Here is a 15,277-nt window from a genome sequence, read left to right on the forward strand (position 1 = left end):
CAGAGACCACACAAACCTCCAATGTCAATGTCTCTAACCATTGGCAAGAATTTGAAGAGACTGCTTTACTTGATCATCTCACTGCTGAGCTTTCTACCTCTGGTGACAGCTTGAACTTCCCCAAGCATGTGTAGAAGAGTGCATCTGAGTATGTAAATTCAGCCCCTGCTCCCTCTGGGTCCAAGACGCACTCCAACAAACTACCTGGGTCCTGCAAGAGCAAATGGAGGAACCTTAAGGGCGCATTTCTCCAAGTTCAGTTCATCAAGAGCACTTCTGGTCTTACATGGAGTGATGCAGATGGAGTAGGGGTGTCACCTGAGAACCAGAGTGTATGGAATGAACTTGTGAGGGTGAGTATGCTGTGGTCTACTTGTGATCAGTCCTGATATTTTTTTTCAAGAGCCACCCTGCAGCAAAGCCCTTTGCCAACAAAGGCTTCATTCACTTTGCCACCATTGATGAAATGATGCACAATAAGAAGGGGAAGAACAAAGCCAAAGGAGCATTTGTTCTTCGCAGAAAGAAGGTGCCTGCCTCCAGCTCTTCTATGCTTCCTCCACCCATTCCTTCATCCAGTCGTGCCATGCTTCCTGAAACTGGGAATGTGCTCAATCTTTCCTCTCTATCTACCTCTGTGGACAATATACTATTAACCACCAGTTCTCCTTCCAACAGCTCACCGGTTCCTACTCCCACCTCTCCCTACTCATTCATCACCTCTACCAACCCCTCTGTGATGACCAGTGCCAGCCATAGCAGCAATAAGCGCAAACATAGCGCTCTTGGCCATGGCGCCAGTGAAACTTCTCAGAAGAAGCCATGCACTCCATCTGCTAGCATGCAGGCCCAACAGGAGGGGAGTGCTGCGATGTCAAAGCTCATTGATGTTGTAGGAGACTTGAGCAAGACATTCACTGAAAGCTCACACATGCCCCCATTTCCACACCGCTCACCAAACCCCAATGCTACCTCTCATTTGGTGCAAGCCATTGACATTATTCATCATGACCCAGGGTTGTCAGTAGAGGACATTCTAGACATGGTTGATCACTTCTCACATGCTGAAAATGAGGCCAGTGCGGTCGCATATGTTGCTCTGAGTGATGCTCAACTTAGGTCCATGTGGATATTGAGGAGGCTCAAGGAGCTCCGTGCCACATCCAAGTAGTGTCTATACTCCCTCAAATAATTAGATAGTTTGTAGTACACTTGCATGTCCTCCCTTGTTGTGCTCCCAAATATTGATTCATTTGATTCATTCATTGAGTACAAAGTAAACTATTGTTGACCAGGCACAGGTAGACCATGACGTACATGTTCTGCGCAATAATCCTCCCACATTTCGGCAGTGATTTCCTCCCGACATTGCTCTGCTCTTTGCTGTTCTGCTCTATCAGCAGGGCCTTCAGCCAACTCTCCAACATCACCTCCATCACCTCCAAAGACCTCCAAATCATCATTGATATCAAATACAGCTGGGTCATATCTACGAATAAAGTTATGTAATGCACAAAGTGCTGCAGGTATACATGCTTGGACTTCCATTCCATACTCTGGGGGCAATTGTAGAATGCACCACTGGCGCTTCATGACCCCAAAAATACGTTCCACGATATTGTGTAGACAAGCATGGTGATGGTTGAAGAGTTCTTTGGGAGTTTGAGGGCTACATAGGTACCTAATTAGAAAGAAATCACAGAGAGAGAGAATAAAAACTCATGAGATGTCTGCTTGCTGCCATTCCTTCAGGTGATAGCATACACCCCAGTATGGGACCAACAGAGCATCACAGGACCTGAAGCCCGTGTCTGCAAGCAGATACAGCCCTCCTGGGATCCATAGGTCATTTTGGCATGCGTTGTGCCAAAGCAATGCATCCGCAACTGATTTGTCCCACCCACAAAGTGAATAGATGAATAAGAAGTTGAAGTCACAGATGAAGAGACAGTTTTGTGACAGGTAGCCTTTCCAGTTATGCATGGTATCGTGATCTTCGTCTGCTGAGAATACCTGAATATGGGTACCATCAACAGCGCCAATACAGTTGTGAAAGAAGCAGTAGCACGGGTCATTGTATATGGTCGAAGAGATGGGTGTTTCACCAGTGGGGAACTTGACTTGGGTATCATAGAATTCAGTTTCAGAAAAAAAAACAAGCAAGTGCCTGAAGTATCTGATACAACATCAGATATCACAATAAAATGAATCATAGGAGAATTACCTTGAAATTGTATCAGGTGAACGCTGGAATCGTTTGCCAAGATGGCAAGTTGAAAGTCCTGTAACACAGGTGTACAGGAATATAGTGAGCTGTTCCTCCACAGATACACCATTGCAAGAATGTGTAAAACTGTTGGTCTTGAGAACTTGCACCAATGCTTCAAACACCTCTAGGCTGACACCAAGATTATTTTTGATGTGGTCTGGGTGGCCTGTAAGGAGTTCACAGACCCATGCATAGCCTGACAATGCTGATGTGTGATATGGGATGTGGGGGGAAGGAGATAAGAATAAAAGTTGATACATGTACACTAATTGGGACACTATGCATGTTACAATAAAAACCAGGCAGTGTCTGCATGTCTCCTCACACTGCCAGAGGTCAAATAAAACATGCTGGTAAGGATACGTCATTGTTATCACTGCACTGCCAGTGCTAGTGAGAATCTAGGGTTTCCAGGTGGTCATGTGATAGTGTCACATGACTGACGATTTTCTTTTTTCTTTTTCTTTTTCTGTTTTATTTCACTGTCCGTACAGACCCTTACACAATTCACTGAGTGTTGAGTGCTGAAGCCTGAAACCAGAAACCTGGTACTACTGACTTCTGAGTGTTGGGACTCAAGACTCGGTAGTCAATATAGGCAAATGATGATGAAATAATGAAAGTTGTTATTATGCTTAACTTTCTTAATGAAGGTTGTAGTCTGAGTCAAGGTGAGTGTCTTGGTAGTCTTTCCTTGTCAATTGGTTATCATTTGACCAAGATATAAGCTAAAGAAATCCAAAACATTGGCAATAATGAAAAAATGACAAACATTGTTATGCTTAACTTCCTGTCATATGCCATCCTGGACTCTCAACTCTAAATCCGCTTCTCCAGATATCCAGATCCAAGATCTGGATTTCCAATGATCTGATCTATCTTTATCTTCCTTCCAGAATCCAAACTCTATATCAGCGCCCAACCCCATTTAGACTTCCCCTGTCTCCAGACTCCAGTTAACTATGTTTCCCTTCTGATTATTGATTCAATACATACATTTCATTTCTGATATGCATTATTAGTGATCCATCCTACTTACTAATAGACTTTGCATATGCTTCGTACATAGCCTTTGTGTTTGCTGACTGATTCCTATATGATACCTACAGTATATAGACCTCCTGTAGCTCTCAGAAATACTTCAGTTCAAATATCATCTTAGTTCCTGCTCATTCCTGTGTCCTCCGGACTTGAGCCAAGTCTCTTGTCATATTCTGAGTCTTAGGATTGCATCCTAGACTACATTTCCAACTCTACCTTAGGGTAGTCTATCCCCTGTTAGTTTCTAGTTCAGACTTTGTCTGGATTAGCCTTATCTGCTTGTCCAAGTAACATCCAGACATCTGTTGTCCACCCTAGTCAAATCCCGGAAACTCTGGACAACTATTCTAGCCCCTGGAAATTAAGGGCACATACTCGGGAAAGGGGCACAGTGTATGAGCTGAGGCCAAGCCCTTGTGATCCAACCCCCTTGAGCACACAACCTTAACAATAACATTCATCTAGCCTATGTCAGGGAGAAAGAATGGTAACCTGTGACAAAGGCACTCGTACACTACTATTGCAACTGTCAACACTTGATGAACAATGAACAGTTTTGATTGACTACCATGCTAAGGTCACAGATAGCATGTAAAGGGCATACACTGTAAGCCTGACTGCTATCTGACTATCATCAGTCGCCAGTGCTAGTGAGTCTTTGGTCTGGCTCAGCACGGAAATTGTAATGCAAGTGAGCTGTCAGTAATCTCAGTGAAATGATATGCAATAGTAGTAATTGTATGTGAATAAAGTAATATAAAAAATACAGGAAGCATGCTAATGTTACACCAGATAGAAGAGAAACTGAGTTCAGGCAATATGGTACAGGGTATCATTAAGCAGAAATCTGGAAAAGCGAAGGTATGAATTCTGATAAGCAAACAGACAGGCATGAGAGCATACCTTTCTAGTTTGTGATGAAGCTGGCTTTGCTTTTGAGATAAGGTAGCAGTTGTGTGGATTCTACCTACCTCATGTGACCAGCATTGTGACAAGATTGTGAATAGCTAATATCTATTGAGCAACTAAACATACAGGAAATCTGTGTTGCTATATGTTGAAGGGGATGAATAGGATCAAAACAGCATTTTCAGAATTGTGCTGTGAGCAAAAATGAGAGAGTTATTAAGTAAATACTAGAATGAAGCTGATTATTGAGTAAAGTACTGCAACTCCACTAGTTCAGTATCTGTTAAGGTCGTACTCAAGGGCTAACTGGATCCAAAGGGCTTCGGCCTCAGCTTGTGTGCTGTGCCCCTTACTTGAGTATTGCCCCTTATTTCAGGAAGGCAAGACTAACACATCTGGAGGGTTGGACGGGTAGTGTAGTGGATCCAGATGACTTCTGGATGTGGGATAAGTATCATAAGGCTAATCCGGATGAGTCCAGACTAGAAACTAGCGGTAGTGACTGTCATAGACAGAGGCGGATGCGGATAGACTATAGGAATCAATCCTAAGTCTCGGAGGGTGACAAGAGTAGAGATACTCAGGTCCAGAGGACAGGAATGAGCAGAACTAAGTTGATATTCAAACTGAGGTGCTACAGAGAGTTACAGGAGGTTATATACTATAGGTATCTAACAGAATGATCAATCAGCAGAGTCTGAGGCTATGTATGAAGCATGTGGATAGTCTATTGGTAAGTAGAAATGGATCACAAATCATGAAACGGAAATGAAGCATAGGTAATGGATCAGGGAGCAGGACGGATATACTGATAGCCAAAATACCAGAGTTAGGGGATTACTGAAAGGGGATGAGTGCTGGTTGTGGATTCAGATGAATTGTGGACTGGACTGGATGAGTGGACAGATTGGATGATGAGATGTTGGAGGGAGATAAGATGTGGATAGGATTGGAGATAAGATGTGAATCGGATCTGAGATGAGATAAGGATTGGATCTGAGATCTGGATATGCAGATATGACAGCATCTGGCGGCACAACCTGGCAAGCTGGCAGCACACAGCACACTCAGGCTGGCAATGGGGCGACGAAAACAAGCCCACAGTATATGGACTTCAAATCTGCATCCAAAGAAAGTGAAACAATCAAAAGAATATGTCAGTAACAAGGAAAATATGAATTTCAAATTAAACACTACTCTTGGCCCTTAAGTTGCTGAAGGTAATTTGAAAAAAGGACTATCTGGTGCAGATATGTCCTGTCCAGCCTGATATCTGTGTACCTGACAACTGGTCTGCTTTGCATGCTCTGGTTGAAGTTTCATTTGAGACTACTATACAAGATTTGGAGGTATTGCAAATGAGTCAATTCTCCTACATTTACAATACATAATCTTTACTTTTGCATTACTATACATACAGCTGGCTATTCTACATCACCAAGTCAATACATACTTTTACCTTCAATGATTCAGCATCATTCAGCACATGCTTAGGCATTTATCCTGCACAACATCACACTTGGTCAAAATCATGTGAGGTAGGTAGAATCTGCACTACTGCTACCTTAGAGCCTGGACAGCTGCGTTTATTTCTCAGTTTATTTCGCAGTTTATTTTTTTTTGTAACAATATGTACAAACAACTGTGACAAGGTTGGCATATCACACACTGTATGACATCACACCAAGGCTCCAGCTAATGAAATTCAGTGGTTCCATATGTTGCAGATGGCAGCTGCAATGATTGCTCAACTTATTATGGGCCTTATAATCGCATATATGACTCCTTTTCTTGAAAGACAGCCCTACCATACATCAGTACTCACTGGACATGCATGGGTGCAAGAACTCATCAATGGATACCCTGACGGGATCAAAACTGAGCTTGGAATGAGGAAACATATCTTCCATGCACTTGTACATGAGCTTTGGACCTGTGGGCTATGTAACTCAAAATATATTCTGCTTGACAAGCAAGTCACTATATTTCTCTATACATGTGTGACAGGGCTTTCAAGCCGTCATGTTGCAGAACATTTTCAGCACTCCCACACAATGACACAGAAGTATGTCCATACTATTGCAAGATATTCACTGTCTCACATGCCACATCAGATATTTCAAGAAAGTCCTGCTCGCTCTGTCTTTGGCTCCCTTCTACAACAAATTTGTCTATCTACCACAGGAGGATGCACCTATTCTACCAGAAATATCTGGGAACCCAAAATTCTTTCCACACTTTGAAGGGGTGCTTGAAGCCATAGATGGTACACACATCACATGTTGTTCATCTGCAGCAGAAAGGCAGCTGTCTTGAAACCAAAAAGGTTTCATCAGCCAAAACTGTCTTGTGTGCTGTTCATTTGATTTTCGGTTCCAGTATGTGCTCAGCAGTTAGGATGGATTGACCTTGGACTCAACTCTATATAATAACATCCATCTCACTGACCTATACATTCTGCAAGGAAGATACTACCTTGTGGATGCTGGGTTTAGAATATACTATTCACTTCTCATTCCATACTGAAGTGTTTGGTACCACTTGGCTGAGTGGGGATGAGCTGCAGTTCAGTGAGTGATATTTCACTTGAACTATTGATTTTCTCATGGATGGCAGGCCAAAGGATTCGAAAGAAATATACAACCTTCAGCATGCTCAGGCTCAAAACATGATTGAGCAAATATTTGGTGTTCTCAAGAGGTGGTTCATGATACTCATACATCCACCAGAATATAGCATGTCGACACAAGCCCAAATTCCCCCAGCACTTTGCACCATTCACAACTTCATCTGAATTTTCGATCCAAAGGAAATAGAAGAATTCACCATTAAGGATCTTGTGGACCTTGATCCAGGTGAGCCAAGGGGTGATCTTGCTGAAGGACTGGCGGGCTGTACTGAAAGGCAAAAGGCAACAGAGGACAGAGATTGTATTGCAGATGCTATGTGAAGGGACTATCATAGAGTGTGTTGTGCTCATCAGGACATGACAGGATGAGTACACAATGCCTATACTACCTATTAAGGTTGTGTGCTCAAGGGGGTTGGATCACAAGGGCTTAGCCTCAGCTTGTACACTGTGCCCCTTTCCCAAGTATGTGCCCTTAATTTCCAGGGGCTAGAACAGTTGTCTGGAGTTTCTGGGATTTGACTAGGGTGGACAACAGACGTCTGGATGTTACTTGGACAAGCAGATAAGGCTAATCCAGACAAAGTCTGAACTAGAAACTAACAGGGGATAGACTACCCTAAGGTAGAGCTGGAGGTGTAGTCTAGGATACAATCCTAAGACTCAGAATATGACAAGAGACTTGGCTCAAGTCTGGAGGACACAGGAATGAGCAGGAACTAAGATGATATTTGAACTGAAGTATTTCTGAGAGCCACAGGAGGCCTATATACTGTAGGTATCATATAGGAATCAGTCAGCAAACACAAAGGCTATGTACGAAGCATATGCAAAGTCTATTAGTAAGTAGGATGGATCACTAATAATGCATATCAGAAATGAAATGTATGTAACGGATCAATAATCAGAAGGGAAACATAGTTAACCAGAGTCTGGAGACAGGGGAAGTCTAAATGGGGTTGGTGTTAAGAACCATGCTCAAAGGAGAGAGAGACTGACTCAGAGGGGCTTGGCCTCAGCTTGTACACTGTGCCCCTTACCTGAGTATGTGCCCTTCATTTCAGAGGAAGTCCAATGATGGTCCGATGAAGTCCGGAGGACTTCTGGAGGCTGGCTACTCTGGTGGAGAGTGCGGGAGGACTTCCGGAGGAGCGCAGGAAACGTCCGGAGGAGCGCGGGAGAGTTCTGGAGGGATGCAGGAAATGCTCAGGAGAGTTCCCACTGCAAGGTAATACTTCTACAGGAAAACAGGATGGACGGATAGGAGGTCCGGAGGTCCGGAAGGAATAGGGGCTACATCGGACTTCGTCTGATGTAGAAGCAAATGGAGGTAGACTACCCTAAGGTAGAGTCGGAGGGACGGGAAGCGGACCTAAGTCTGGAAAGAGGGTAAGTGCCAGAAAGGCAAGACTCCAGCCTAGGGAAGCAATCCCTAGACTTGGGACAGAGACATAGGGGGCAAATCCGAAGGTCCGGAATTCTGGCCTAGGGAATCCTTCCCTAGGCCTTACAGAAAAGGACAAGACTCAGATGGACTGAAGTCCAGAAGATGATTGGGCAGATCTAAGGTGATATTCAGACTGAGGACTCTACTGTAGTTGTACAGGGGTTATATACTAGAGGCTATCTGAGAGGATCAGTAAGCAAAGGAGTAAGGCTATGTATGAGCATGCGGAAACACATTGGTAAGTAAGATGGAGCATAAGTAAATGAACTTGGAGATGAAACTAGTACAAGGATCAATCAGCAAGACGGAAACAGAGATAACCAAGAACCGGAAAGGGGGAGATGCCTAAATGGGGATAGGCGCAGGATCTCGGATGGAGGGTGGGAATAGGTCCGGAGATCTGGGGATCCGGAAGGCAGGACGGAAACAGGACTGAGATATGTGAGGTGGTGGATGTAGTCCAGAATCCAAGAGGAGGTAAAGTCCAGATGTCTTGCTGGACAGAATGTGCATAGGGTGGACAGGATAGGGGATCCAGGAATGAGTCAGATATGGGGTCTGGAAACAGGTCTGGAAAGCGTGGGAATATGATGGGATCTATGTCTGGCATACGGGATATGACAGTTGGGCACTGATATAGAGTTTGGATTCTGGAAGGAAGATAAAGATAGATCAGATCATTGGAGATCTGGATCTCAGATCCAGATGTCCAGAGAAGTGGATTTAGAGTTGAGGGTCTGGAATGGCATATGACAGTTATAACTCATAGTGCCCATCATGTGAGCTGCCCCAGGTGATGCCTCCAGCATGGCTTTGTGTTTCCTTGCTGTAATTCCGAGAGTCACCCTATGATAGCAAGCAATCTCAGTTCAAAACTCTTCATTCAGTGAGAGCTAAAATTGAAATGTGAGAACCAGGGTATCATGTCAATGGAAGAAGTGGAACTGCCCCAACAACTACTACTGTATGCTGGAAAGTTCCAGCAATAGAAATGACTATCTGGACCTGTAAAAATGGATTTCCTGCCAAAGATTCGAAAAGAACTAAGACAGTCCAGTGTTGAAGGTCAAACATCGTTATCAATAGATAGCGCGGACATTCAATCATGTGCTTACATAATCACGCTCATTGTTTAGACTCCTCATACGCTAAACACACCTCAGTTGGTTATACACAACTGAGGTGAGATGCATTCGTTACTTACTACTACAGACACTAACGAGCTACCTGGTTTATCTTCTATAGGTACATATCATACACAGTTGGTTATACACAACTGAGTTTATCTTCTATATCCAGAACTCGTGATAGGAAGATACCTACTACCTCAAGCAGCCTCTACTTGAATGAAATTCTGTGCCTTGACTTCAGTTTCACGAAACCGAAGTTTCGATGAAGATCGCGACTTGTCGCTTTCGAATTATCGTGATGCGACCAAATAAACCGAATGAATTTTTGTCTTGTAAATCATTTGCCCTTGCCGGTTGGTGATGGCAGGCCGATGCTAACGTCTCCAGTCAAGAAGTGAACCTAACCATGGGGGTGTCTGTACAGTGTAGTTTAGCTGACTGCGCACATGCCTCGACCTATTAGAGGATGAGGCTAGCAGGGAGCTCTGTCACCGTCATGACTGTGGATATCGCACTATATCTGGCTCGGTCAAGACGTCTAAGTAGCGATGCTCGTATTCAGAAAACATTATGCGTACATGCACACCTCTCTCAAGGAGTCCGAACTTTTGCAGAGGCGAGTTGCTTGTGATAGTAAGGGTAATACTAGCCAGGAACTATCCGAGAAGAAGCAAGGCACAGGCCGCCAAACTTACATCTAAGTTCTGAAGTTCTTAGTTAAGGTCGCTGCGCTCAACAAGCTGCCTATAACTATAAACATTACTGCGGTCAGTGGAGCTTGGCTGTGTGACAAGAGAGTATGGTTCAGAACAGCATATTGGTAGGTACCAGGTCCGAACATAGTCGTGTGTCGGTCAGTAAGAAATTGGTTTGGTGCCAGGTGATCTGCCGGAATGTCCCGGCACCCTTCGAATTTCGCTTCCCACATTTTTCATCCACGACGTCGAGTTTATCGCACTTCGTACTTCCTTACTCGTGCCTACAGTCTTTCTTTATACCCAGACACCACTCCCTTTTAATTGAATATTCTTATAATATGCTGTGTCAATGCATGACTCTTCAACATCCCGAGCTAATACTTGATCCACCCCAACCTATCAAATTATGCCAGCGACTCGCGATCCAGACGAAGCTGGAATGCACTTTGTCTCGCATAGTATCGGAACTGGCCGTTTTAGCAAAGATTCTGAGAACACACACTTCCTTTTCTCAAATCTCAGGGGCTAGAAAGCTAATTCACATCTATTCCAGCACACATGGTACCAATACTTAAGATTAAAGTTACGACTCGAGGTGACCGCTCAAACTTACCATCGTTGGCCGAAGGAAGATTGATTCATATAGCTATTTCATATCACTACACCCTCCGGAGTGTGCGGATAAGAACAAGCCTACCGCCCAGACTTGGCTAGAGCCTATTTCGTCATCTTACCGCAGACCGTAAGTATCAGTACTTATAAGAAAAGCTACTTATCATAAAGGGTATTGATCATAACACAGCACCCAAGCTCTTTATGGACCACGCTGAGGCTGTGGCACTTCTAGAGGCTTCTTCTTTGAGGGCATTTCTGAATGGCAGTGAATGGCCGGTTTGGGTACAAGTCTGCAGACTCCAGGTCTACGTCTGGGTACAAGTGGCGATGATCTGACGGAATTTGAAGACACTGGCACCCCCCGAGTATGGGTGACCATTCACGCCCGCCTTTCCCGCCAGTCACATCATGCCTCCACCCCCTGCCACCGCCAGGCGCTGCCTACCAACGCACAGGCCGTGGACATCACGTCCCAACTCCACTCGACCTCAGCAACTCGCGGAACCGAGCACATAGCCCCAGAGATGTCAACGAGCATCAATATGGCACAAATGAATGAATATGCACAACGACCGAGTGAGCTTGCCGCGTCTGCAGTGAGTACCTGGATGGCTGAACTCCTATTCAGCAATCATGTTCATCGTTATTTTGTGTGCTGCTCATGTGGTTACTCTATGCACGTCCTAGCAATATAAATATTTATTATCATGTACTGCAAGCTCGCCACTCAGCGCCTGGGGAATAAGCTCTAAACATGTGTTCGTCATCGAGCATAGTGAGCGTGCCGGCCTCAGGCCTCCCCACCTATATATTCGGGGGTCTTGGTGAGCCGCATCTGCGAGTGGCTGACTCCGCTTGAATTTGCCAAGCCTATCGAGGGGTATACAGACTTTGTAACCAAAAGCAGACCTCTGCGCAGACTTGTGCCCAGACCGGCCACAACTAATATCTAGTCTCCTTCATTGTCCTTTCTGAGTTTCTCGACATAAATGAATGTCATTATGACAGTATCCATCATATGAGCCACTTCAGGTGATACTTCCAGCGTGGCTTTACGTTTCCTTCCTACAATTCCAAGAGTCGCTCTATGAAAGCGAGCGACCTCCGTTCGAGACGCATCATCCCGTGTGAGCTAAAATCCAACTCGTGTGAGAAACAGTATCAGTATTAATGAAGTAGAAGCGTACTCACAACTACCACTCTGGATTGGAGATCCCAGCGATAAGGACGACCATCTGGCCCTACAAAGAAGCGCTCCCTGCCAGAATTTTATTATGATGGCCCGGATTTCCTAGAAGGGCGCCATGTACTCACAGACTAAATAAGCTTCTCCTCGGAATGAACTCCTTCGTCTCTACTTCAGTTCCATCGTAACGAAACTTTGAAGAAGCAAATGCATGCCACTCGATCTCTCCCAAGACATCAAACTGGTCTTGCATCTGATACTGGTCGTCATTTGGCTTGATTTTCAGAATGGTCGTAGTACGGACGCCAGCTAGTTCGAATGGAGAAGTCTCTGTCTTGTAAATAACTTGACCTTGCTCGTTAGTGATAACGGTATTGCGAACGAGTTCGGTGGAGAGAGTGAGCAAAATCATTGCGGTTATCTACTGCGCCTGTTGAGTGCTTCACACGCTGCATTTAAACACTTGATGTGGCTCTGTTGTGTGGCTGTTAAATATTTCCAGTAAGAACTTTCTGTGACAGGAGAGGGCAGAATCTGTTGAATATGTGAATTGCTGTGTTAGTCCTGTGCCGAAATCAGCTAAATCTTTCTGTCGAACTCGACAATATTTCGAGTGCAACACATTGCAGCTGCATGAGTGCTACACATTACAACATTTTTGATAGCTAGGAAAGTTTCCCTCAGCGAGCGTTGAGAACAATCCCAAGGTGTACGAGAAAGATGCTTGCATATGTTAAGACGGTAGCAACAGACATGCAGCCCATGAGAAGCAAGGCTCTTGATGGTGACCAATATTTGAGGGCGGGGTACAATAGTGGCAGAGCGGGCAAGCAGTTCGCAATGGTGAGAATATATGATGAGTCTACAGTGCGCAGATAATGGTATGAATGGGGCATGAAAGTATGTGTGGCTTAGGGGCAACGGGGAAAAGGCTGGCAAAGGGAAGCGCACCAGAGCGGCAGTGAAGATTGAGGCTTTAAGGGTATCGTATAACGAGAAGGCTGCTTCGTACTTAGAGGTGGAGCCTTCTGACTGTGGATAGAATCTTGAGGTGACATGAAGAACCACGGGCTCCAAAAGGTTGTCTACCTAGAGAGTGAGGGGACGACTCGTATGACTGAGTATAGCTTGCGCAGGGAACGGAGGAAGGAAAGGATCAAATGAGCCATGAAGATGATCCGAGTGAACCTGATTACTAGTGTTGAGATGAAAATACATGAGCGAGTGAATCGAAAAATGTATCATGTCGTGATGGTGGAGATCGTTCAGAGGAAGTTGCCGCTCAGCATATGCAATGGTCCCCGGCGGCACCCTACGTCTGGATTTTGCTTCCTATAATCTCTTCTGCAGTTCGATCGTCGTACCTCGCACTGCCTTTCTTTATACCCACCTTTTAATCGGACATTCTTATAGTATCATGATGCTGTGTCAATGCATATTTCTGTTTGACTCAGAGTCATTCGGCATGATCAAACCCGTAAGCAGGATCCCGCCTTCCCGAGCGGCTCCACCTGCTTTCGTCCTACCCCGAGTTGACACTCGCTCCATGCCAACCTGATAGATCAGATCACGTTAGCGACTCTCGAGCCAGACGAACTTGGAATGCACTTCGTCGTGCGTAGTATCAGAACCAGCTGCTCTAGCAAAGAACCAATTCACTTCTGCTCTCCAGCATGCATATGGTGCCAATACTTGGGATCAATGCTACGACTTGAGGTAATCGCTCAAACTTACCATCGCTGACCGAAGGAAGATTGATTCGTATAGCTGTATCATATCACTACACCCTCCGGAGTGTGCAGATAAAAACAGACCTACCGCCCAGACTTGGCCAGAATTTCGTCACCTTACCGCAGACCATAATCATCAGTACTTGTAAGAAAAAGCCACTTATCATACAGGGCATCAATCATAACACAGCACCCAGGCTCCTCGACCCTATTTCATCATGATGGACCACCCGAGGCTGCGGCATTTCTCGAGGCCTCTTCTTTGTCCTTTCTGAGTTTCTCGACATAGGTGAATGTCATGATGACAGTGTCCATCATATGAGCCACTTCAGGCGATACTTCCAGCGTGGCTTTACGTTTCCTTCCTACAATTCCGAGAGTCGCTCTATGAAAGCGGGCGACCTCCGTTCGAGATGCATCGTCCCGTGAGAGCTAAAATCCGACTCATGTGAGAAACAGTATCAGTATTGATGAAGTAGAAACGTACTCACAACTACAACTCTGTACTGGAGATCCCAGCGATAAGAACAGCCATCTGGTCCTACAAAGACGCGCTTCCTGCCAGAATTTCATTATGATGGCCTGGATTTCTAAGAATGACGCTATGCACTCACCGACCCAACAGACCTCTCTTCGGAATGAACTTCTTCGTCTCTACTTCAGTTCCACCATAACGAAACTTTGAAGAAGCAAACGTATGCCACTCGATCTCTCCCAAGACATCGAATTGGTCTTGCATATGATACTGGTCGTCATTTGGCTTGATTTTCAGAATGGTCGTAGTACGGACGCCAGCTAGTCTGAACGGAGTCTCTGTTTTGTAAACAATTTGACCTTGCTCGTTGGTGATAACGGTATTGCGAACGTGTTCTGTGGAGAGAGTAAGCAAAATCATTGTGGTATCTACTGCGCACCGTTGAGTACTTCATGCGCTGCATTTAATGTGGATGTGGCTGTTGGGTGGCTGTTGATTTCCAGTAAGAGCTAAGTTGCTGTGATGGCGGCATCAGCAAACTAGTGAGACTCAGATATTCCCAGATTTTGTACCTGTTTCCTGTACATAGAGTATACTGTTTCTACTTTCATATCGATAGACCGGATTTCATTTTGCTCCCTAATGTTGTGCACTGTGGCTTGCCGGAATGTCCCGGAACCCTACGTCCGAACTTCGCTTCCTACATTCGTTTTTCTCTTCCACAACGTCGAGTTCGTCGTACCTCGTACTTCCTTATTACTCGTATCTGCGGTCTTTCTTTATCCCTACACCACTCTCTTTTAATCGAACATTCTATGCTATGTCAATGCATATTGGTGTTTGACTTCAAATCACTCGAAACGATCGAATTTATCCAACTGCTTGCGTCCCACTCCGAGCTAACACTCGGTCCGGTCCAACCTATCAGATCATGTTGGCAACTCTCGAGCCAGACGAAGCTAGAACCCGCTTCCCCTTTTCAAATCTCAGGGGTTAGAAAACTAATTCACTTCCGCTCTCCGGCACGCATATGGCACCAATACTTAAGGTTAAAGTTACAACTCGAGGTTACCGCTCAAACTTACCATCGTTGGCCGAAGATTGATTCATATAGCTATTTCATATCACTAGACCCTCGAATGTGCGAA

The 15,277-nt window shown here is 44.9% G+C and overlaps 4 protein-coding genes across 4 annotated transcripts; 2 read left to right on the top strand and 2 right to left on the bottom strand.

The window, feature by feature from the left end:
• Nucleotides 1-212: 212 nt before the first annotated feature.
• On the top strand, nt 213-472 carry BJ212DRAFT_1216249 (uncharacterized protein; the record flags this gene model as incomplete). The annotated part of the gene is made up of 2 exons (XM_041329306.1): nt 213-353; nt 404-472. Coding segments are annotated over 2 exons (210 nt in total), but the record flags the coding sequence as incomplete, so codon positions are not given.
• Nucleotides 473-11,007: 10,535 nt separating this feature from the next.
• On the top strand, nt 11,008-11,425 carry BJ212DRAFT_1474030 (uncharacterized protein; the record flags this gene model as incomplete). The annotated part of the gene is made up of 2 exons (XM_041339032.1): nt 11,008-11,314; nt 11,367-11,425. The coding sequence occupies 2 exons, from the start codon at nt 11,008-11,010 to the stop codon at nt 11,423-11,425; spliced, it is 366 nt and encodes a 121-aa protein (XP_041199660.1).
• A 135-nt stretch (nt 11,426-11,560) lies between these two features.
• On the bottom strand, nt 11,561-12,402 carry BJ212DRAFT_6970 (uncharacterized protein). The gene is made up of 3 exons (XM_041343843.1): nt 12,053-12,402; nt 11,930-11,996; nt 11,561-11,870 (listed from the first exon to the last, which is right to left on the bottom strand). Exons 1-3 carry the CDS (start codon nt 12,334-12,336, stop codon nt 11,688-11,690), a joined length of 534 nt encoding a protein of 177 aa, XP_041199661.1. The 5' UTR covers nt 12,337-12,402; the 3' UTR covers nt 11,561-11,687.
• A 1,287-nt stretch (nt 12,403-13,689) lies between these two features.
• On the bottom strand, nt 13,690-14,829 carry BJ212DRAFT_1308437 (uncharacterized protein). Its single transcript, XM_041333891.1, has 4 exons — nt 14,702-14,829; nt 14,269-14,646; nt 14,146-14,212; nt 13,690-14,086 (listed from the first exon to the last, which is right to left on the bottom strand). The coding sequence occupies exons 2-4, from the start codon at nt 14,547-14,549 to the stop codon at nt 13,871-13,873; spliced, it is 564 nt and encodes a 187-aa protein (XP_041199662.1). The 5' UTR covers nt 14,550-14,646; nt 14,702-14,829; the 3' UTR covers nt 13,690-13,870.
• Between the last annotated feature and the right edge of the window lie 448 nt (nt 14,830-15,277).

The sequence above is a fragment of the Suillus subaureus genome (genome assembly GCF_016647635.1).
Source record: "Suillus subaureus strain MN1 chromosome Unknown BJ212scaffold_1, whole genome shotgun sequence".
Taxonomy (NCBI): domain Eukaryota; kingdom Fungi; phylum Basidiomycota; class Agaricomycetes; order Boletales; family Suillaceae; genus Suillus; species Suillus subaureus.

What these genes read in the sequence shown, in the direction of transcription:
- BJ212DRAFT_6970 (XM_041343843.1), bottom strand. Translation starts at nt 12,336, where the DNA reads ATGATTTTGCTCACTCTCTCCACCGAACTCGTTCGCAATACCGTTATC. An exon ending in AGGAGAAGCTTATTTAGTCT is followed by an intron (nt 11,997 to 12,052) that starts GTGAGTACATGG and finishes AAATTCTGGCAG; the next exon opens with GGAGCGCTTCTTTGTAGGGC. An exon ending in TCCAATCCAGAGTGGTAGTT is followed by an intron (nt 11,871 to 11,929) that starts GTGAGTACGCTT and finishes GTTGGATTTTAG; the next exon opens with CTCACACGGGATGATGCGTC.
- BJ212DRAFT_1308437 (XM_041333891.1), bottom strand. Translation starts at nt 14,549, where the DNA reads ATGATTTTGCTTACTCTCTCCACAGAACACGTTCGCAATACCGTTATC. An exon ending in AAGAGAGGTCTGTTGGGTCG is followed by an intron (nt 14,213 to 14,268) that starts GTGAGTGCATAG and finishes AAATTCTGGCAG; the next exon opens with GAAGCGCGTCTTTGTAGGAC. An exon ending in TCCAGTACAGAGTTGTAGTT is followed by an intron (nt 14,087 to 14,145) that starts GTGAGTACGTTT and finishes GTCGGATTTTAG; the next exon opens with CTCTCACGGGACGATGCATC.